Genomic DNA, 22,094 nt, shown 5'->3' on the forward strand with positions numbered 1-22,094 from the left:
ATAATGAGTCCCCTGGCTCATTTAGTGAGAGAAGAATCTCTGAGTCCAATTTTAGTTCTGTAAGAAACCTAGATGGATCAATGGAATAGACAAAGTCTACTCTTTTTCTGAGATCTGTGAGTGGGTCAGGGATGTTGGCAAAACCCAGTAGGACCTGGGATCAGGAGCTCAGGTGTATTAATTCATCATTAGATTTTTCTGTGTTTGCTTAAAAGTATTGTGGAACTCACTGAATGCATTTGATAGAAATGACTGCTTTGCCTTCACAGCTGACCCTCTCGCATACTTTCTTATCTGCAGAAAGTGACTGAGAGCCTGCTAACCTGACCAGCATTGGTAAAATTCTCTTTAGCCCAGAGGGGACTTCAAAAGCTAGCAAGGAAAGCCTTGCGAGGAGGAGGTCTTTATAAATAAAAGAGATTTAACTACGCGTAGGAGAGTGTGGGTGGGGGTGGGAGAGATGGAAGACACTGGAAGATATTTTGAAGTTTCTTCCAGCTCCATGGCCTCTCCAGGGGAGAGAGATTAGAGCAGCCAAGAGAAGTTATTAGTAAAGCAGTGTAGATGTTTTGAGTCTACATGCAAACTTCCATCTAGTGGTCAAAAATAAGTACTCACAATGTTTAGGGTGGAGCAGGGGCAGAGAAAGGAATGGCCTTAGAGTATATGAATACTTGTTGAATATTTATAGCGTTTGGTGGTACACTGTTAGGTTGGTTTCAGCTGTAGACTTAACGGAACTTCCACTGGTTCAAAGGAATCTTTATAGGGAGTCTTTAGAGATCAAAATGCAAAGAAGCTTCCCTTTTTGGAGGATTGGGAATAATGAGCATGAGGGGATTTGGGAAGGCATACCTTCTTACATGGACCTGAGGCCAGTATTTAAGGGCTCCCATGTGCAAGGGGAGAACTCACTCCACACTCTATAGTTCTGTGACTGCATATTTAACACATTGCTCCTTTAGCACTTTTTTTAAAAAACAGATTTTATTTATTTATTTGAGAGAAAGAGACAGCCTGAGAGAGAGAGAACATAAGCCGGGGGAGGGCGGAGGTAGGTAGTGGTGGGCAGAGGGAGAAGGAGAAGCAGGATGTGGGACTCAATCCCAGGACCTTGAGATCATGACTTGAGCCAAAGGCAGACACTTATCCGACTGAGCCACTCAGGCACTCCTCCTTCAACACTTTTTAATTCATGGTAACATTCTTTTTTCCCTCTCAAATCTCTAATTATTAAGCAAACTGCTGGTTTTCCTCTTATGACTGGGTTCTGGTTGTGGGTCCCAAGGTAAGGGGAAATGTTGTGGGGGATAGACCTGCACATAGGGCACTAGGGGACTTTGTGCTGGGTTCTCCCTGGCCTCCTCTCAGAGGCTCTCCTCTCTCCATCTCTGGGATCATTGTGGGAAAGGATGGTCAGTTTGATCTCTGGGTGGCCATTTAAAGGTTGTTTATGAAATTTTTGCTACATGTGTTAACTGAACCCTGCTAATAAACTGAAAAATAATTTCTAATAAGCAACGAAACCTCTCAGACTTATTCACATGCAAACAACTTAAATGCATTGAATTAAAACATGTTAGGTTAAATAGACATTGTGTTAATCAAGGAAAAAGGCAACAGGAATTCTGGCCCCTCCTTATTTTCATTAATTAGGAAAGGGAATCAGGATCCTGAGCTGGGAAGGCATTGTGGTTTCTTTGAGACTGGAGCTCTGATGCCAGGTTCCACTGTCCTGGCTGGAAGGTCTCCCCGCCTTGCAGGTGAGAATCAGTCCTAGGGGACTGTGCTGGATAGAGGCCAACATGAACAGCATTTTAGAAGAGTTTGGTGGTTAAAAAAGGAAATAAGACATGAAAAGAAACTATTTTTTAAAATTATTTTTAGAGTTCTTGTTATTTTTCCTAATTATATGTGATAAGATAGGAGAAAGTTTTATAGCTCATTTTGCTCTCACTTCATCTTTATGTTGCCTTCTGGTATGTTTCTAAGGTATAGATTTCTTTAAATGCCCTTATTTTGTGTAATTTGGCTATCATATTTTCTTCTTGATGGTAATATTTTTAAAAGGCATCAGAAGTTTAAAGTAATAGCTGTGTTCTTGGTGAGGAAAAACATTTCATCTGTGATAATCTTCCATTTCTTAACCACACTGGGCTTTCTTTGGGGGAGGGTCCTCTGTTACCTAGTTTAGCCACGCAGAAATTTAGGTCTTTGTAGCAGCTAAGGGTAAGAGTAAGCCATTTTATTTAATTTTTAAAAAGATTTTATTTATTTATTTGAGAGATACAGCGTGCACAAGGGTAGGAGCAGGGGGAGGGTCAGAGGGAGAAGCAGGGCTTGATCCCAGGACCCTGGAATCAAGACCCAAGTGAGCCCAAGGCAGATCTTTAACCAACTGAAACACCCAGGTGCCCCAAGAGTGAAGCCATTTTAAAGTTGAATAGATCCCTGGTACTTCTAGTAATATTTGTCCCCAAACTGCTAACTATGTATTAGACTGCTTTCTGTTATGAGTGCTAAAAATCCAGTTTAATCTAGATTAAGCAATAGAGGTAATTTACTTATTGCGAACTAAAGAGTTTGAGGGTTTATCTGATGGTTTCTGGCTTCTACCAGTTTCAAGATATTCTTATGGAGATTCTTTTTTAAAAAAGATTTTATTTATTTATTTGAGAGAGAGAGCATGCATGTGTTCATGAGTGGGGGGAAGGGCAGAGAAAGAAAGAATCTCAAGCAGACTCCCTGTGGAGTACTGTACCCAACACGGGGCTTGATCTCATGACCGACCTAGAGATCATGACCTGAGTTGAAACCAAGTCAGACCTTAACTGACTGAGCCACCCAGGAGCCACTCTTATGGATATTCTTATAGATTTTGATTCATAAGAAAGAACATTCCTCTCATCAAATGTTCATGTTCTGAATCTCAGGAACAACTCTGTTTGGCCTGCTTGAATCATCTGCCCAATCCTGAACCAATCACTGTGACCAGCCTGGGTTAAGTGGTCACTTCATGGGGGCATTTAAAGCCTGGCAGTTGACAGCACTAAATAGATAAATGGCAGAGTCTATGTGTGTATAATTGGGAAAGTTCTCTACAGGAAAATGAAGCTGCTGTTATTAGAAGAAAAGAACAGAGATACAAAAGCAGCAGATGTCTACTCTAGGACACAACCCCCTCATGTATTGTTTATGGTCTCTGTGGGTAAAGAGCCAACAAAACCCCTTTTGCTTCTGCGTGAGAATTTAAACTTTGGTTAGCTGTCTGGCCCTGTGTCACTGCAAATAAGATAAGTATTGCTTATGATAAAAGGGACCCCTAATTAGCAAATAGCATTTGGACTTGGAGGAACTACCGATGACCTATGAACCCCAGATGGGGGCTCCATACTGTGGACTTCTCTGAGGGTAGTAACTTTTGTAATGAATTGGGCATGTCCCTTGAGGGGACCTGGAAGCTATGCTCGAGGAGTTGTTACAGGGGATATCTGTTCCTGTAGGGCACCAGCCTTCTAAGCCAAGGTGGCTCTAGTACCTGCTCAGTGTGGATTTGTCACCTTGCAACTGAGCTGTCCTCTGGGGCCTCAAAGCCAACAGTTGGACAGCTGTGTGGGACATGGTATGAAGAGGAAGAGCTGACACTGGCAAGCTTTGGTTTGTGTCCTACATCTTGAGAGTAGACTGGTATCAGGTGTGGCCTTTGATAATCCTGTGATTCTGAAATGTTTAGTTGAAGCCAAAGAGACCCTCTGGTGGGCATTAAAGTCATTCTAATGATCCTTTGAGGTAGGGGGGGTGGTTTAAGGAAGCCCTGCTAGTGACAGGCGACAGAAGCTCAATTCCAACTACTTAAAGAAAAAAAAAATGGACTTGATTGACTCACTCACACATGTTGTGCACATGTAACTTCAGGTATGTCTGATTCCAGCAGCGCCTATGCTGTTAGCAGGGCTCTTGTCTCTTTTTCTGTTTTTCGTCTGTGCTGGCTTCATTCTTAGGCAGGTTCTCCTTGTCAGGTGACAAAGAGGGCCGATGATGGCTTAGCCGATGACTCTAGACTAGAGACAGATAGAATGTGCCAGAAAAATATCCCACAGTTGACTCTGAGTGGTCTCGCCAGGCATGTGACCATCCCTGACCCAAACAGTGTGACTAAGGGATAGATGGTGGAAGAAGTAGGAGCCTTGGATTAACAGTTCTATAAAAACAGGGCATAGGCTCCCAGTGGGAAAGATGGTGGACAGGAAATGTCACCACCGTTGCTCTTTTCTCCTGTTCTAGTGCTTTCGTGAATTTAAAAGGCCTTCTTCCTCCATTTCTTGTCACCTCCCTCCCCATCCACAAATACACACTCATGCTGAGTTATATACTCCCATATATCACCAGCACTCAGTTACTGTATTTCATTTTAATTACTTGCTCATGTCTTTATCTTCCCTGTTGGACTCTGAGCTTCTTGAGGATGGGGCAGTGTATTTTTCAACTTGGCCACTCTGTTGCTGAGCACAATATCTGGCATATTCCTGGATGCTCAATAATTGTGGAATAAATAAGTAAATAACTTATAAGGATATGTGACTAAATGTTTTCATGTAGTATATAATTCTCTCTCACATCACACATCCTTTCTTGTGATTTTTTAAAATATGAACCTTTATCCATTGTCACCATTTGCAGATATTTGTATAAGCCAGACACAATAATTTTTGGTCTGTCATTTCCAAAATGTTGTTCAGATCTCAAGACTAAATTCTGTTTTTCAATTAGGTGTCTAATAACTTGCAGAAAATCAGAAAACTGGGGGTCCAAGCAATCTGGTTTTTTTTGTTTATTTGTTTTGTGTGTGTGTGTCTGTGTGTGTGTGTGCTTCCTTAGTGAATTCATGAGAATGAGGATGAAAGCCAAGCCTTCTGGGGTTGAAGATTGGGGATGTAGACCTCATTGGTAAACATGTTTGGCTCAAGAATAGTGAATTAGGTGAACTTTTTGGTACTACTTTGTTTTCTCCAGCTTCTATAAATGCATGAATACAGAGTTCCATAGGACGAATCCTTATAGACATTTTTTTTGTTGCCATTATTATTTCAGCATTTTTCCTTCCCTTTTCCCCCAATTAATGGGGAATCATGTGCTCTTCGTCTCAACTTAACAGTCTCTATGATCTTTTCATAACCCTGCATTAGCAGGGGATCAGATAACAAATCTCAGGTTTAGAAATCTTCTTACAAAGAGGCTTGCATCTTGTTTCCCACATTTCAAACATCTTACTAAGCTTTTGGTTAATAACACACCAAGCCAATTTGTGAGTGTTTTCTTTAATTGAAAAAAAATATTTCGGCCTCCATCTTGCTGCCCCAACTTCCTTTTCCTTCTTTTAAATATCTGGAATTAAAGGGGCACCTGGTGGCTCAGTCGGTTAAATGCCTGACTCTTGGTTTTGGCTCAGGTCATGATGTCAGGGTTGTGAGACTCAGCCCCATGTTGAACCCTGCCGTGAGCCTTGAGTAGGACTCCATGCTCAGCACACAGTCTGCTTGACATTGTCTCTCCCTCTCCCTCCCCCTCTACCCTTCCCCCCTCTCATGTCTCTGTGTGTGTGTGCATGTGTGTGTGTGTGCTTTCTCGCTCAGATAAATAAATAGCATTTTTAGCATTTTTTTTTAAGATTTTATTTGTTTATTTGACAGACACAACAAGAGAGGGAACACAAGCAGGGAGGATGGAAGAGAGAGATACAGGCCTCCTGCTGAGCAGGGAGCCTGACATGGGGCTCGATCCCAGGACACTGGGATCACTACCTGAGCTGAAGGCAGACGCTTAACAACTGAGCCACCCAAACATTTTTTTGTTTGGTGCTTTGCATATTTTTATCAGTAAGGCAAGGCTTAGGGTGTTATGTGCAGGTACCTGAGACAGGTCACCTAATTGCTTCTCTTTGTTAAGAGTTGAGCAACAGAACTATTCAATAAACACAGAAAGTTGGTAAAAATCCTACATTTGTATGGGAAGCTTGTTGTCTGGCTCTGAATCAGCACTTCCCCAGGTGCTTGGGAGGAACACTTCTGAACAGTACTTTTCTGTCCCCTAAAAGTGATTCTGTGCTCATGGGAAGTTCCCACAGTTTTGGGCAATGACTCAGAACTGAAGCTGGTTGGGACTTACAGGGATTGTTATCGCCTAGGAAGGGCCTAAATGCTACAACCAGAAGCACCATCTTGGCCTTCTTGTAACCATCAAAATGCCGTCCATTCTGTCAGTTGTCTTGCTTATTCAATAAATGTGTAATAAACACTGGAGGTTTGTGATTGATTTTCAGAAAGGAAGAAAACCATTTCTTTGGGCAGCTGAGAGGGGCCACACTGAAATGATAGAAAAACTTATCTTCCTTAATCTACATACTTCAGAAAAGGACAAGGTGAGTGGGACTTTTATTTCTTTGCTGAGAACAAGAGAAAGGAGAGTGACACCTGGTATCAGGTGTTCAGTTTGTTCAATTGCTGCTACAGTCAGAGTATGGAATATCCAGATGAAATGAACCTACTTTTGCAGTGGGTCAAACAGATTGCTAATTTTCACCCCATAAATGTTTGTGACATCAATAGACTACATGGATTTTTCTGCTGTTATTTCCAGTTTCCTCTTTTCTTTTCCTGACGTCTGCTGGAGATTCAGTGTCACCTCCCTGGGGAGGGAAACTGTAATGGACACCCATATCTTTCTGCATATCTTTGAATATTAAGAGGAATTGATACACACACATGGGATTGTGGGTCCAAAAGTTCTGCATGCTAACTCTTTTGGTACCTTCACATAGGTCATATGGGATTGCTTCTTCTGCTTCACTTTTTGTTAGCAAATTAACAGCAAGGATAGAACAAGAAGTATGGATGGTTTTTCCCTACTGGTTCAAACAACTATATCTTTACATTTGAAACTTTAAAAAATTGTAAATTTCACTTGACACTGTGGATAATATGACCCACATATCTGGACTGCAGCTTTAATCAAAATGAAACCTCTCAGAAGTCCCATTGCAACCCTGACCGTTGGAAGGCCATGTTCCTCAGTGCTCTGGACTCTATCATGAATTTGTCTCTTTTGCAGGAGGGGAATGCTGCCCTGCATCTTGCAGCAAAGCATGGTCACAGTCCTGTGGTCAGGGTGCTGCTAACCCAGTGGCAAGAAACAAATGAGATCAATGAGGTATGTGAAGGTGCTCATTACAGATGAACACAAGACTGGAAAGTGGAAGGCAGGGGAGGAATGGCTTTCATGGGAGGAAAACAAAGAGATTAGTGCTACAGAGTGTAAAATGTCATGCTGAAAAGTCCCTTCTTTTTTCTTTAAAGTATGCCAGCAAGTCATTTTTTTTCTTTTATGTTATGTTAATCACCATACAGTACCTCATTAGTTTTTGATGTAGTGTTCCATGATTCATTGTGTGTAACTCCCAGTGCTCCATGCAATCCATACCCTCCTGAATACCCATCACCACGCTTGTTAATCCATTCATTTATTTACCCATTACCTTAAAAATATTTAGTACGTAATTTATGCTAGGTAATGTATTTTTATTCTAGGAGCCTACAGGGTGAGAGGCGCCTGGGTGGCTCAGTGGGTTAAGCCTCCGCCTTGGGCTCAGGTCATGATTTCGGGGTCCTGGGATCGAGCCTCACATTGGGCTCTCTGCTTGGCGGGGAGCCTGCTTCCCCCTCTCTCTCTGCCTGTCTTTCTGCCTACTTGTGATCTCTCTCTCTCTCTGTCAAATAAATAAATAAAATACTTAAAAATTTTTAAAAAGAAGAAGAAGGCTACAAGGCGAGAAGGGCATGAAAAAGGTCAGAGCTGAGAGGGTCAAGGTAGAGATAAAGAAGGGCTGTGCTCCCCATGGGGAGGGCTTGGCTTTGACTTGTAGACAATAGAGACTTTGCCAAGTTCTAAGCCGCAAAGAGCGATGGGCTCCATTTTGTGTATACGCCTGTGAATGTCACAGTGGTCTAAAGGGGGCTTGGTGCCTGGAGAGCCTGGAGGTGGGGACACACAGTCAGGGGATGCTGCAAATTGCTGAATCAAGATCTATGGAGAAAACTTGCCTCCAGTGCACTCACAAGGAGCAAATAGGATGAAGTGATAGAGGGAGACAGAGGCCACAGGCTTTGTGACTCGAGTTAGAGAGAGGGAAGACTTTTTGATGCCCAGTTCACCAGTTTGGACACGTGGGAAGGTGGAGTGCCCTCCCCTGAGCAGGTGCGGAGCAGGTGAGTGAGATCAGTAATAAGGATTATGGAGGAGGTTACTCCGAGGCACCGGGAGGGTACAGGTACCTTCAGGTGGAGAGCAGTGGGGAGATGGAAACTCTCTGGGGTTCTGTGGAAGGCAGGGGGATGGGAACTGAGTGCAGTCTTGGGTGGAGAAGCTATGGCTGTGAAGGCAGATTTGTGAGTCATCTGCTCTAGATGGTCACTTTTGACCTTTGGGTCAGTGACTTCTACACTGGCTCTTGGGAAACTCAAATGAATGGAGTCCTCTTGGACTTCACAGTTTAATGTTCTGATAACTTCTAAACTTGGTACTTCTCTGAGCTATACTGTAAGAAGTAATATAGTCTTTTAACTTAAGGCACCAGTGATTGTAAAGTGTATTATTATTTTATGTAACACTAAGAAAAAAATAATGTTGCCACTTAAACCATGACACAAACAAACTTTTTTGTCCCAGAATAGTTTATATTTATTGAAAGAGTTTTTTAGACTTTTATATTAGATTTTATTATATACATAAAAAGGAACAAATAAGCAAGATAAGTTGGTTCCTAAACTTCACACTGAGCTTGATTGTCCTAAATCACTTTCTTACTCAGAGTCTCGATGTCTTTGTTTTTCTGAACAAAGTAATATCCTCTTTGCCTTCAGAAGTACTTGTGATGCAGTATTTCTTTAAGGGGTTCCCTGCTATAACTTCTGAGGTTTTCTTCCAACTCGACACCCATTCTGATATAATGTATGCCGCAAGCAGTGACAACAATATCACATCTACTACCTGATTGAGATTGTGAGATGCATCCTGATCTCAGATATGTTAAACCAAGGTGGTACTTAGAGTTGGTGGCTTATGACCATAAAAGTACCAACTGCAGGCAACATAATGAAAATGGAAGGGTATGAAAATGAGCCTCCATGATGTCTGCCCAAGTCAGTGTTCCTTTTGGACCAGAGAAGCCCACCAGGCTAGTCCCTTGCATCCCTTGACTTACACACCCAGCGATGAAAACCAGGGCTCTGACTGTGTGGGTCAGGTCCTGGCTCCATCAGTCTTCTAGAAAGGTAATCATGGGCTTAGTCCTTAGCCCCTCTTAGCCTCAGTTTTGTCAAATAGCCTTCTAAGGCCATAGTGAAGTTTAAATGGGAAGGCGGGGCGCCTGGCTGGCTCAGTGGGTTGGGCCGCTGCCTTCAGCTCGGGTCGTGATCTCGGGGTCCTGGGATCGAGCCCCGCGTCGGGCTCTCTTCTCGGCGGGGAGCCTGCTTCCTCTCCTCTCTCTCTGCCTGCTTGTGGTCTCTCTCTGTCAAATAAATAAATAAAATCTTTGAAAAAGGAAAAAAAAATAAAATAAATGGGAAGGCAATGTCACACACATAGCACTGGGAATAGTGCCTAGCACATGTTTGTAAGTATCTGGTATCTGTTGTCATCATTGGTGTGGTATGGATGCAGTATATGAGTTTGTACCAGTGGTATATATTGCTATTATCTTCATTTTATTCTCTTCAAGTTCCTGGGGGAAGTTAAGCCAAGATTTCACTTGAGGATCATGGACAAAAATAGATCCTTCCTTTGTTTACTTTTGTGTGTCTTTTCTGACAGTCTGGCATAATGATGATCAGGCTTAATTGGTTTAAATTATTTAAAGAAAATCCCAGGAATTTGGTCTTCCTGAATAAAAGTTATGAATGATGGTGAGACACTTAAAAAAAAATCACCTGGGTAAATCTTAGGTGTGACTGGCCTTCACAAGTCAATGTAGAGATCAAGTCCTATAGTCACAGGATTTTTTTTTAAAGATTTTATTTATGTATTTGACACAGAAAGAGAAGGGGAGGCACAAGCAGGGGAATGGCGGACAGAGGGAGAAGCAGACTCCCCGCTGAGCAGGGAGCCTGACACAGGGCTTGATCCTAGGACCCTGGGATCATGACCCAAGCTGAAGGCAGAAGCTTAACCATCTGAGCCACCCAGACACCCCCTGTAGTCACAGGATTTAATTGAAAGTCTTAGTCATGTTTGTCCTCTTCTGTTTTAATACTTTACCACTGGAATGTGGGCACTTGGATTTCTTCCACCTTTTAGCTATTTTTGAATTAGGGCACATTGGAGAGAGCTCATAAAGCCCAACAAACTGTAATTGCAGATTATGATAAATTTCATCTGCGCAGAATAACGACTAGAGCTAATATTAGCCTTTTGGATAAGGCCCATAGTATTCGTACAATCTTGGGCTGCCTGTGTTTCCTGTTGTAAACTGTTGCCAGACCAGTTGGAGTGACTCTAGAGGAGTTGTCTCTAAACAGTCTTGGTAGCAAACTCCTATCCATAAGGAAAGTTTGGGTGTGTATCTGTCACACATACATTTATAATTAAATTAATACATTACAAAGCATAAGCCAGAAATATACATTTAAAATTTTTGATCTAAAAATAAACATAAATAGTAGTTCTTGTATTTTCTCCACACTGAAATGGTTATTTTAGAGATATTGTATATATTTTCCTTCCATTTTCTTTGTGTTCCTATGCATATATATTTTTATTGGCTGCCCAGAGTTCATTTGACTCTTCAGTTCTTGGACATTTACTTTAAATTCATTTTCCTTTTCTTAAAAATAATGTTGTTACAAACCTCTTTGTATAAATACCATACTCTGAATTCCTCACTATTTCCTTTGGGTATATTCTTAGAAGTAGGACTGTTGGGTCAAAGGTAGGAATGTTTATTAGACTCCTGATACATTAAAGATGTGAATTCTTTCCTTTACATTTTTTTTTGCTAATGCCTTTCCCATTGAGGTTTGCCATTTGGCATCCATTTTCCTGGAAAATGAGAAGGCCTCTTGTGGGGGAGAAATTCCTCTGTAACAGATGGCTGTCCCAGGCACTCAGGTAAAGCAGCGTGGATACAATTTTTCCATCCGTTTGAGATGGGGACATTGGTTCCATGCTCCTGCATCCCTCTTGACATGATTGTTCATATCTAATTAGCCATGAGTAAAACCTTCTGAATTAACCTAATGCATTTGTTAGAATAATACCCAAGGGGGGAAATGGTTAGGGAATGGGAAGGAATTCTGCATTTCTTCCCAATATTTTTAGGAAAGAATCTTCATGAGGAGGGGAAAATATCCATGTACTATGTGATACCAGTTCCTTTCTTTCTTTCTGTGTTTTGGCCTAAACTAAGGTCTCACTTTGTCCTAATAGCTTTTATCATAATGAATTTCAGGAAACCTAATTACTGAGAAAGAGTATTACTGTTTATTTTCTTTAAAGGACACACAACTGCTTAAATCAGTTTTAAACAGTAAAGCCTTCTTGGTACAAATGTGTGCCATTTGTGTCTCTATATCTATTTTTATGAGTTGCACACTGCATTGTAATTCATATTTCTGTGATTATCTTGCTTGCTGGGCTGTTCCCTTCTTGTGGGCAGGGTTTGTATGTATTCATCTTCCTAATTGCAGTACCTCTGTCAGGCAGTAAGTGTCTAGTAAATATTTGCTAGATAAATTAATAAAGATAAGAGTCTCAATGGTGGATGGAAATCTTGAAAAGAGGCATAACAGGATAGGTAAGGGTACAGGCTTTGGAGCCAAACAGCTGAATTTGTGTACTAGACTTGTCACTTTTCAGCTAAGGCTTAGTTTCCCTTTCTGTAAAATGGGGGTAATATTAATCCTGACCTCACAGAGTTGTGCTTTTAACTTTGCCAAGGCATATAGTCTTGGTAATATAAGTTGGCATATAGAAACTTAATCAATGCTATCCATTAAAACTAATGCATAAAAGGTATAGAGAAAGCATGCTGTTTCTCAAGGAATTTCATTCCATGCCAAAGGGCAATTAATTTTAATTTTTTTCCTTTTTTTAGAATGGAGAAACACCATTTTTCCTGGCTGTTAGAGGAGGTCATGAAGAATGCAGCAAAGTGCTTCTGGCAGCAGGAAGTGATGTCAACATTCCAAATAAAGTATGTGCGCCATGCCATGTTCACACACTATGGTGGGGGACTCAGAATGTTCTTTGGTTAATCTAGTCCTGAACAGATCCACTCACTAGGCTTTTGTAGAATTGATATTTATAATTTGCTTTGTTTTGGGTAACAATTAATGATTTACCTCTGATAGTCCCCTAATTACTGTCTCCTTGAAAGCATTGCCATTCTTCCTATTTATTGGGGATGGAATAATTGAAAACAGGGGCAAAAGGAGCAGATAGTTGTTAGTCTCAAATACAGAGACATTCTCATTCTACCTTGTTTTCTCCCTAGCCACTGTACGTGCCTGGCTTACACACTGTAAATGCTGAAAAAAAAACCCATTATTGTGTGAAAGCTCAAGTGGTCAGTCTGGGCCTGAAGAAGACACTATGGTGCCTTCTTGTAAACACAGAATGCTTTTGTATTTAGGCATGGAGCTAAGATCCTGCGTCACTTACCTTCATTTCTTGGTGAGGGAACTGGAATTTAGGAAAGTTAAGGAACTCGTTCAGGATTATCTGACGAGTCAGTGACCGTGGTGAGGATTCTCACCCTTGCAGTGGTCTTACCCTTCAGATGGTTTTGCTTTCATTTTCCATTTTTTGAAGTAATTTTCAATTACAATTAAAGTAACAAAAAACTTGAATAGTTCCAAAGGGTATATTCTAACTGCAGATTTCAATTTCATCTCCCCAGAACTAATGGGATCAATAGTTCATTGAATCTGTTTTTTCCATGCATTTACATGGAAACTGTGATGAAGCATGGACATGTATAAATACTGACACCACTACGTGGATCTCCTGTTCTGGACTTTGGGTTTTGTTTTTGTTTGTTTGTTTTTTTAAGTGCTAGTATGTTTTGGGACTCCCTTCGTATCAGCACAATGTACAGGCAAACTTTTAAGATAGAGCAGATTTGGTTCCAGACCATTGCAAAAAAGCGACTATCACAATAAAGTGAGTGAAATGAATTTTTTGGTGGTCTGTTGTGGTCTGTTAAGTGTGCAATAGCATTATATGCCCCAAAACAACGTACATACATTAATTAAAAAATACTTTATTGCTAAAAAAGTCTAACTGTCCTCTAAGCTCTCAGTAAGTTAACAATCTTTTCACTGGTGGAGGGTCTGGCCTCAGTGTTGATGGCGGCTAACTGATCAGGGTGATGATTACTGAAGGTTGAGGTGGCTGTCACAGTTTCTTAAATGTGAAGTTTGGTGCAGCGATTGACTCTTCCTTTTGTGAACCGTTTCTTTGTAGCATGGATCCTGTTTGGCATTTTACCCACAGTAGAACTTAATGAAAAATTGGAGGATCCTGTCCCTGTATTCAGTATTCTAAATCCTTTGTCATTTCAGTAATCTTCACAGCATTTTCACCAGGAGTAGTTTCCATCTCAAGAAACCACTTTTTTGCTTGTCTGTAAGAAGCAACTCCCCATCTCTTAGTTTTATCACGAGATTGTAGCAATTTATGTACATTTTCAGGTTCCACTTCTAATTCTATTTCTTGTATTACTTCTACCTCATCCGCAGTTTCTTTCTCTACTGAAGTCTTATGCCTTCATCTTGTAAAAAAAAAAAACAAAAAGCAGTATCTGTGAAGTACAATAAAGCAAATCAATAAAATGAGGTATGTTTGTAGAAACAATACCTTTTCAAAAGGTGTAAAGATAACACTAGTATCAAGAACAGAGTCTGAAATTGGTAATGTTTTATGCTCTTTATTCTGCTGGTGGAAGTGTACATTTGTACAATGCTTTTGAAAAGCAATTTGTCACTTTTCTTTCACCCAGCCTTGAAGAATTCTGTTAAGGGAGTAATCTTAAAAAGGGAAAAAGGTACATGCATTAAGATAGATAATGAAGTTATCTCCAATAGCCAAGAATTAGATACAGCCTATACATGCTAAGAATTCTAGAGGAAAGCCAAATAAGTCTGGTGTATCTTTTTCTTGGAAAATGACGTAGCTGTTAAAAATATTAATGATAAATACTAAATATACTAAATATGTTCCATGTTCCACATAAATATATTCATAATATGGGATGCCTGGGTGGCTCAGTCTGTTAAGTGTCTGCTTTTGGCTCAGGTCATGATCCCAGGGTCCTGGGATCAAGTCCTGAATTGGGCTTCTTGTCAGCAGGAATCCTGCTTCTCCCTCTGCCTCTGCTGTTCGCCCCTGCTTGTGCACTCTCTCTCTCTCTTTCACAAATAAATAAATAAAATCTTAAAAAAAAAAGTTCAAGATAGAACACAAATAGAAAAGATGATATGTATTTGTACATACATCTTCACTGTCTAAAATTATATAATGGACAAGATTGTGAGAGAGAGTAGTAAATAAAGATATCATGAGTTGATTCCCACTGGAGTTGCAGGCTTATTTATGCAGTAAATGAGCACCATTATTTATGCAATAAATGAACACAACATTAAGAATTCATGGGTCCCACGAAATACTTGAGTGTGGAGAGCTGTTGTGTTTTTCAGGCATTCACAGGTGCCTCCCTGCCCCCAGTCTTCAGCCCCCTTGAAGTCCCTGGAAAAGCCTCCCTCGTTATTGGGGTCCTGCTGGGCTCACTTCTGTTGGCTGACTCCATTGATCGGTTCCCTCCCTCTCTTCTGTACTTAATTCTGTTAGCCTCCAGAGAGGCTTTGCTTTGTAATGGTTTAATGGTTTTCACATGTTCACATTCTCCCCACCCAACTAAGACTATAGACTCCACGTTATCCATATCCTTACAGCCTTGACATTATCTAGGCAGCCTGGAAATTGTCCTGGGTCCATTTTTCAACTTGTACATTTTCTTGAGTTTTCCCCTGAGTTCAGTAGCACACTTCCTGCATCAACAGCCTCAGCTCTTACTGGTTGTTCACACCTGTCTCCACCAAACCCAGTGAAGACCCTGGGGGACTGAGCTGTGGGCAGCAAGAAGCCTGCAGCACGGATACATCACTGTGGGGACATGTTAGGCTTAGTTTGCTCTTACATCTGTAGGTGATTACTGTGTTTGATCTTGGAAATGCTTTACCACTTGACAATGATTAGTGTTGCTGTGCAGGAGATTGCCTTTGTGCTCCAACCCCCAACTAAGGGGAAGGGGTAAGGGATTGAACCATTTCTGGGGAGGTAGTTGGAGACTATGGATTTAGCTGACAGCAGAGGCTTCCTCCGTTTGGGCTGATGTTATGCTGCCCAGAGTTGGGCAGGAGGTTCTCTTTCAGGGTCGTACAAAATGCCCCTAGACCAGTGAAGACTTTTGTAGACCCTAACAACTCCTTTTTGGAGGCTTTACCCTTATAGCTTATCAAACATATTTAAAGGCCCCAACATTCCACATTAAAAAAGTTGTGTTTGCTGTAAATCATTTTAAAAGCTCTTTAATTGGTGCTTTCATAATTATTTGGCTATGATACAATCCCTCAATTTATGATTGATTTTGGTCTTCTTAGAACTCTGTATATACTTGGGAATTTGAAGAGGTGAAAAAATTTAACCTACAAATTGTTTACGAATGTAATGAATATTTTATGACTATTACATTTTACAATCAATAGGGTATGACTATGTCAATTAAATATTTATTCACTTCAATTTCACGGTTTTCTTTTGGTATCTTGGAATCAATAATTTTTTTGGTAAAGACTTTAAACATTTATTTGGCTCTTAAAAAGTCTGTAGGCCCTACACTCATTGCCTGTGGTACCTCTGGGGTAAGATGCCAGAGTCCCACAGCTCTTCCTACTATTTCTTGGCTTTGGGTTCTTCACAGGCTTGCTTCTGATTCAGATCTTCTTAGATCTCAGTCCCAGTGTCACCCTATCCTGGAGGATTTCTTTGATCACTTACTGGAAAGTAGCCATCCAGTCCTGCTGTTTTACTTTGTTTTGTTGCACTTAGTATAGCTGTTATTATTCTTGTAACATCTAGATCTAGTTAACAGATTTGTTCTCAGTCTGCTGGTGCACTGATCTGTCTGCTAGTCTAGAGGTCTACTGATTGTCCACCTCTACTGGAATGTTATAGTGGAGAGCTTGTTTACCAGCATATCTCCCCATTATCTAGCATTGTGCCTGGCGCATAAGAAGGGCTCAAGCTATTTGTGTGTGTGTGTGTGTGTGTGTGTGTGTGTATGTGTGTGTGTGAAATGAATAACATGATAGTTATGATTACTGTACATATTTACTAGTTCATTTATTCTCCCAGTATTACTATGGCTTGGGAAAAAGAGGTAGGATGGTGTGGTAAACAGAAGAATGCCCCCTCACTCCAAGGACGTCCATGTCCTAATCCTTGGAATCTGTGAATATGTTATGGTACAAGGCAAAGAAAGATTTAGGTTATGCATGGAATTAAGGCTGCTAATCATCTGACCTTAAAATGAGATTATCCTCAGTTATCCAGGCAGGCCCAGTATAATCACAAAGGTATTTTAAAGCAGAAGAGGAAGGCAGTTGAGGAGGTCAAAGCTAAGCAGGATGAGAAGGAATTAGCGCACCATGACTGGCTCAGAAGATGAAGGGAAGGGCCCGTGAGCCTCAGGATATGAGCAGCTTCTACAAACTGGAAAAGTCAAAGAAGGGGATTTTCTTGAGGGCCTCCAGAAAGGCCTTTATTTTAGCCCAGTGAGACCCATTTCAGGCTTCAGAATCCCAGAATGGTAACATAATACATGTGTATTGTTTAAGCCACTGAGTTTGTGGCAATTCATTAGCAGCAGCAATAAAAATTAGTACAGGTGGTTATATCCTTTTTTACGGATGAAGAGGCCCACAAATGTCATAGAGACATTTAGTAGCTACTCAAGCTAGAGTCCAGGTGGTCAGGCTGTGTATCGTTCTTATGAGCATCTTATCTGTTACTTCACAAGAAACCCACCAGAAGATCAGTGGCTTGAACCAATAATACACTGGTATCTGTCATTCATGGCTCTGAGGCTTGGGGTGAGCTGAGAGATTCTTCCTTTGGGTCTGTTAGTCAGACTATGTGGTCATAGTCAGATGTCAGCCAGGACTTTGGTCCTTTGAAAGCGTAAGTGAGCTGGACGTCCATGGTGGCTCACTCACATGCCTGGCAGTTGGTGTCAGCTGTCAGCCGGGAGCTCAGCTGGGGCTGTTGAGTGGCACTGATGTGTGGTCTCTTCTCCTGGCAAGGCAGCTGGATTTTAATAGGCAGGGAGCAGACCCTGCCAGGCCGGTTAGCAGCTACACCTGCCACGGGCACACTGTACCTTCTGCCATATTCTGTTGATCGGTCCGAGCACTTACAGAGTCCACCCAGATGCAAGGGTAGACTGCGTGTTGGGGAAGTGGAAGGCTCACATTGCCAATGGGCCCATGAAATGTCGGTTACTTACGTAGCCATTTTTGGGAAAACGTTAACATCCTATAGAATCTTATTTGGTGGACCTAGAAATACTTTGTAGCTATCTTATAATTAATTGGCCAGCAACTATCCATTGATCTTATATTACTGCAGCGCAGCATGCTAAAACCTCTTATAATTAATTGGCCAGCAACTATCCATTGATCTTATATTACTGCAGCGCAGCATGCTAAAACCTTTCGGAAGACGGAACAATAATCAAACACAGTTCTGCCATCTAGCATGGGCATGAAGTGAAGCCATGTGAGCACGGGGAGCGGTAGGAGGCAGCACGCAGCAGGGAAGGAGAGGCACTGAAGTTGAGTGAGGGGCCATGAGGGAACCCTGCACAAAGATCACAGTCATGCTAAGCTTTGGAGCCAGACCTGGTGGAAGGGAAAGCTGTAGGTAAGCTGGCCAGGGGGCACGAGGGTGTTGAAGCATTTCCTGGGACCAATACCAGGACAGCCGTTTTGGTTTAAGGAGGGGTTTTGCAGGATGTTTGGAGAGAAGACTTGGCCCTTGTCCGCTTTGTACTCCTTATAGAAGGGAAACAGGGATTTAGCTTGTATTTGCCTGAGGCATGTGTTACCTAGGACTCTCACTCTTAGGGGAAACACTTATAGGAAGTAACGAAGAGGCCCTCCAAATGATCAAAAACACGTTGGATTTTCTTTTTTAAATAGTTGCACTGTTTCATTGTATTAATCAATTACCACGTGATGGATACCAGAAAGCATGCTGGATTGTAATGGGGTCCTCCCTGCCCTTTCCACCTGTGTCTTGCAGCACAACATCACTGCTTTGGAGATGGCAACCCAGAATGGGCATGCATCCCTTGTCAGCTGTCTTCTTGGAGAGAATGTTGATCTGCACCAGAACACGGAAGTGAGTCTATTCCAGTAACATGCGCTTGGATCGTGGTGCCGTGAGGCTGGCTGTGCGGGGAGATACTCCTCACAGATACTTGAGGGGATGAGATGTTCACAAAGGAGGAATTCTTTCTGGGAACGCTGACTGACTTCTTTTGGAGACTCAGTCTTAATTTTGAGAAATAAAATCCAAGGGATGAATTTTAGAAAGTCGTTGAAGTTCCTGAACAAAATGAGTTCTTTGTCTTTTAAATATTGATATTTGCTGCAATAAAACTTTCCCAGGTATCTAAAGATGCTGTTATTCTTGTATTAAATTTATCAGTCTGGGAAAAGAAAGGACACTGCTATAAATGGGAAGAAGAATGATCATTCCCCACCCCCCCTTCACTGAGTGATCTTGTTTTTCTTTTGAAAGTCAATCTTTTTTTCTGATTTACATTTTCTGAAGTTTGAGTTGGCTTTGGTAGCATTAACAAAAGCCCTCTGTGCTGGAATTGGATGGGAAACATTCCTCTGTTTTTTACTCTATTTTCATTTCTCCTGTGAGAATGTTATTTCCTCTGATTTTGCTTAGCCATTATTATTTATTATATTAACTGGAGAGAAAGGATGTTGATTTGATCACGTTTGGTAGTTTTTGGAGAATGACGTTAGGGAATTGGCTCTGAACTCGCCTGTTCTATCCAAGGATGCTTCCCGTTTCTCGGGAGGGGCTGGGTCCCAGCAAGGCCGGTGGCCCTGGCAGGACGGACACTGCCCATTTCCTTGGGCCAAGGGATGCTTTCTCTTTTTTCATGCTTGGTGCCTCAAGAGAGAACATTCTTCCTGAATAGAAGAGGCCTGCCTAGAAAGCCTTCCTCCCACCCTGCCCTGAAAGCCTTCCTCCCACTCTGCCCTAGCCAGTCCCATCATTTCCATTTCCTTGTTCACGCCTGTGGCAGCCTGACCTATGCAGCTGTGGAGTCCTACTTCCTCCTTTTCTCCTCTTCCTCTGTGTGCTGGTGCAGCTCTTGCAAACTCAGTACCTCTCTCTTCCATAGGTTTCTTTCCTAGTAGTTTTCCTGGGAAGAAGCCTGGTGCCAATGTTAAAGTCAGGTGGATAGGGGTTCAAATCCTGTCTCTGCCACTTCCTGACCCCAAGGCCTTTCGGAAGTTATGTAACTGCTCTTGACCTCATATATAAAGTGGGGAATAGAGGATCTAGCTGGTAGGGTTATTGTGAATGAAAACTGTTAGCCCAGAGTTTAAAACAGAGTATAAACTGTTGGAGAAGTGAGTATGCATTAAGTAGCATTATAAAAATATGTTCAATGTGTCTAAGTGGTTCTTATTATTAATATCTCTTTCCCTTGAGCAACACCATGCTCTGTCCTCATCACACCTGCCCTTACACACACGTGTACTCCCTGTCAGCTGCCTTGGCTCTCAGCTCTCCTATTGTTCACAGCCTCCCTGGATCTCCTGAAGACCCTGCTCTTTCACACTTGCACCCCCCTTCCCTTGCCTCCTGCTGCCTTCCCTCCACCCTGACTGCCCCTCAGCTCACTCTCTCTCCTGTCTAACCCCTTTCCCACACCTGTTTTTCTTTTTGGCTGCCTTCAGTACCCCTAGAGACATTTCCCTCGTGCCTCCATAGGCCAGTGGCAGCTGGGTGGTGGTGAAGCAGCAGGAGCCAAGTGAGTGATCCTAGAGGCGGTCATGACCTCCTGGGAAAGAATCCTGCCTTTGGGGATGGCTTAGAGGGACTGGACATGGGTGAGGCTGCAGGACAGGCATTTTAACCACAACTGAGGAGGAAAGGGGAGCAGGCTGGAGGGGCTTGGTGAACATCCTGGGGCTGTATACTCTATATTCATGGGAGGGCTAACCATGAGAATGGTGCCCCTGGGTGAGTGCAGCCTTAGTCCCACAGAAAGCTCTAGGGAGAAAGAACTCTAAATCACAACAATTCAGGAAATGCTGAATGTGCATAGTTTTTCCTCCTTGTAGCTATTCCCACCGTACTTTAGGTCTTGGAAGGCACTGAGAAGTCCTGCAGTTAAGCCTATTTCATATTTTTTATCATTTTTATCTAAGTGAAAGTGTCAGTTCTTCAGGAAAGTTTTTTTCATCTTCAGAAAGGTTAGCAATCTGCCCATCCCAATATGCTCTCCTGGTACTCTCCTGTACCTTCAAAGCACTTTTCACAATTTATGTATTTATTTTGTGATTTTAAAAAAATTAATATTTTCTTACCCCACTAGATTGGAAGATTCCTGAGAATGGGCCATGTTTACCACTAAATCCTTAGCCTCCTGAAAAGAGCCTGTTCCATAGTAGGTGTTAAGTGTATAGTTCCAGAACAAATGAGGGGGAGAGCTGATTGCTGGTGAGTGGGTTTGCTGCACAACCCTGGGATGGAAATGATGCTGAACACTTGCTATTGGCCTGATGCTGTGTTGGGCAGTTCCAGTACTAGGAGATTATCAGGACATCTCTATCAAAATGAATGCTTTTTGTTCTGAATGATGAACCCAGAATCTTTTGGATTTGAAATTTTGTTTCTTTTTCTTTCTGCAGCCGAAGGACTCCCCTCTTCATTTAGCTGTTATCAACAACCATATCTCAGTTGTGAACAGCTTAATAAGGGCACAGCACGACATTGACACCTTAAATCAGGTAAGCAAAGTATATCAGAAACCTAAGAGTCTGTTTTCTTATGATTCAGTGTGTTGTGTAGTTAAGGGTAGTTTTGAGCAAGTTCAAGTTACTTTAAAAATTTCCAAGTGGTGGGGCGCCTGGGTGGCTCAGTGGGTTAAATCCTCTGCCTTCGGCTCGGGTCATGATCTCAGGGTCCTGGGATCGAGCCCCGCATCGGGCTCTCTGCTCCGCGGGGAGCCTGCTTCCTCCTCTCTCTCTGCCTGCCTCTCTGCCTACTTGTGATTTCTCTCTGTCAAATAAATAAAATCTTAAAAAAAAAAAATTTCCAAGTGGAATATATATATCTTATCATTTTTTTTCCTGTGACCCCCATTCCCACTTGCACACACATACTTTTTCAGATGCACAACTGGGGTTCAGCTAGTGCATTCTTAACCTGATTGCACTTAATAGGTCCATCACCTCTGGTTGATAAACAGTAGCTCAGGGATGGATTGCCAGCGGCTCTTTAAATCAAAAGCCACTCCCTCTGCATGAAATATAATTGGCTAGTGATAGCCCTTTGCCACAAGGAGGAAGCTTTGTTTCTATATTAGAGACTGTAAATGGTCTTCCTTTTACCCAAAGGCAAAAGAGACCTCTTGGAATTAAAAAAAAAAAATCACAATTAATTCAGTCCACTGGAGCAGAATCAAATGCCCCGTAAAAGGAATCCATCACTGGCTGGAAATGGAAATGCTGAGGTGGAAGATTAAGAGGATGGGAGTGGGCACTGTCTGAATCAGGGCCAACTCTGGGGCTGAGCTGCCTCTCCCAAGAGCTGTCGGAAGTAGGAAGAGAAACTCTATTTGGGGAGGAGCCCTTCTGGAACCCTGGGGACAGATGAGAACTCTGGACACGTCTTGCTTTTCTGACTGCCTCTACCTAGAGAAGCCTCCGCTGGGCCCTGAGATGAGGGAG

The 22,094-nt window shown here is 42.0% G+C and overlaps 1 protein-coding gene across 1 annotated transcript in view; it reads left to right on the forward strand.

The window, feature by feature from the left end:
• Positions 1 to 22,094, forward strand: part of LOC111148457 (ankyrin repeat and death domain containing 1B) — a 63,745-nt gene that overhangs the window by 27,200 nt on the left and 14,451 nt on the right. Inside the window, exons 6-10 of the mRNA XM_022505017.1 lie at positions 6,320 to 6,418; positions 7,108 to 7,206; positions 12,143 to 12,241; positions 18,409 to 18,507; positions 21,054 to 21,152. Of these exons, the coding sequence (XP_022360725.1) occupies positions 6,320 to 6,418; positions 7,108 to 7,206; positions 12,143 to 12,241; positions 18,409 to 18,507; positions 21,054 to 21,152 (495 nt within the window). The remainder of the gene's footprint in view (positions 1 to 6,319; positions 6,419 to 7,107; positions 7,207 to 12,142; positions 12,242 to 18,408; positions 18,508 to 21,053; positions 21,153 to 22,094) is intronic.

Source organism: Enhydra lutris, unplaced genomic scaffold (assembly GCF_002288905.1).
Source record: "Enhydra lutris kenyoni isolate GAN:26980312 unplaced genomic scaffold, ASM228890v2 scaffoldscaffold19, whole genome shotgun sequence".
In the NCBI taxonomy this organism is placed as follows: domain Eukaryota; kingdom Metazoa; phylum Chordata; class Mammalia; order Carnivora; family Mustelidae; genus Enhydra; species Enhydra lutris.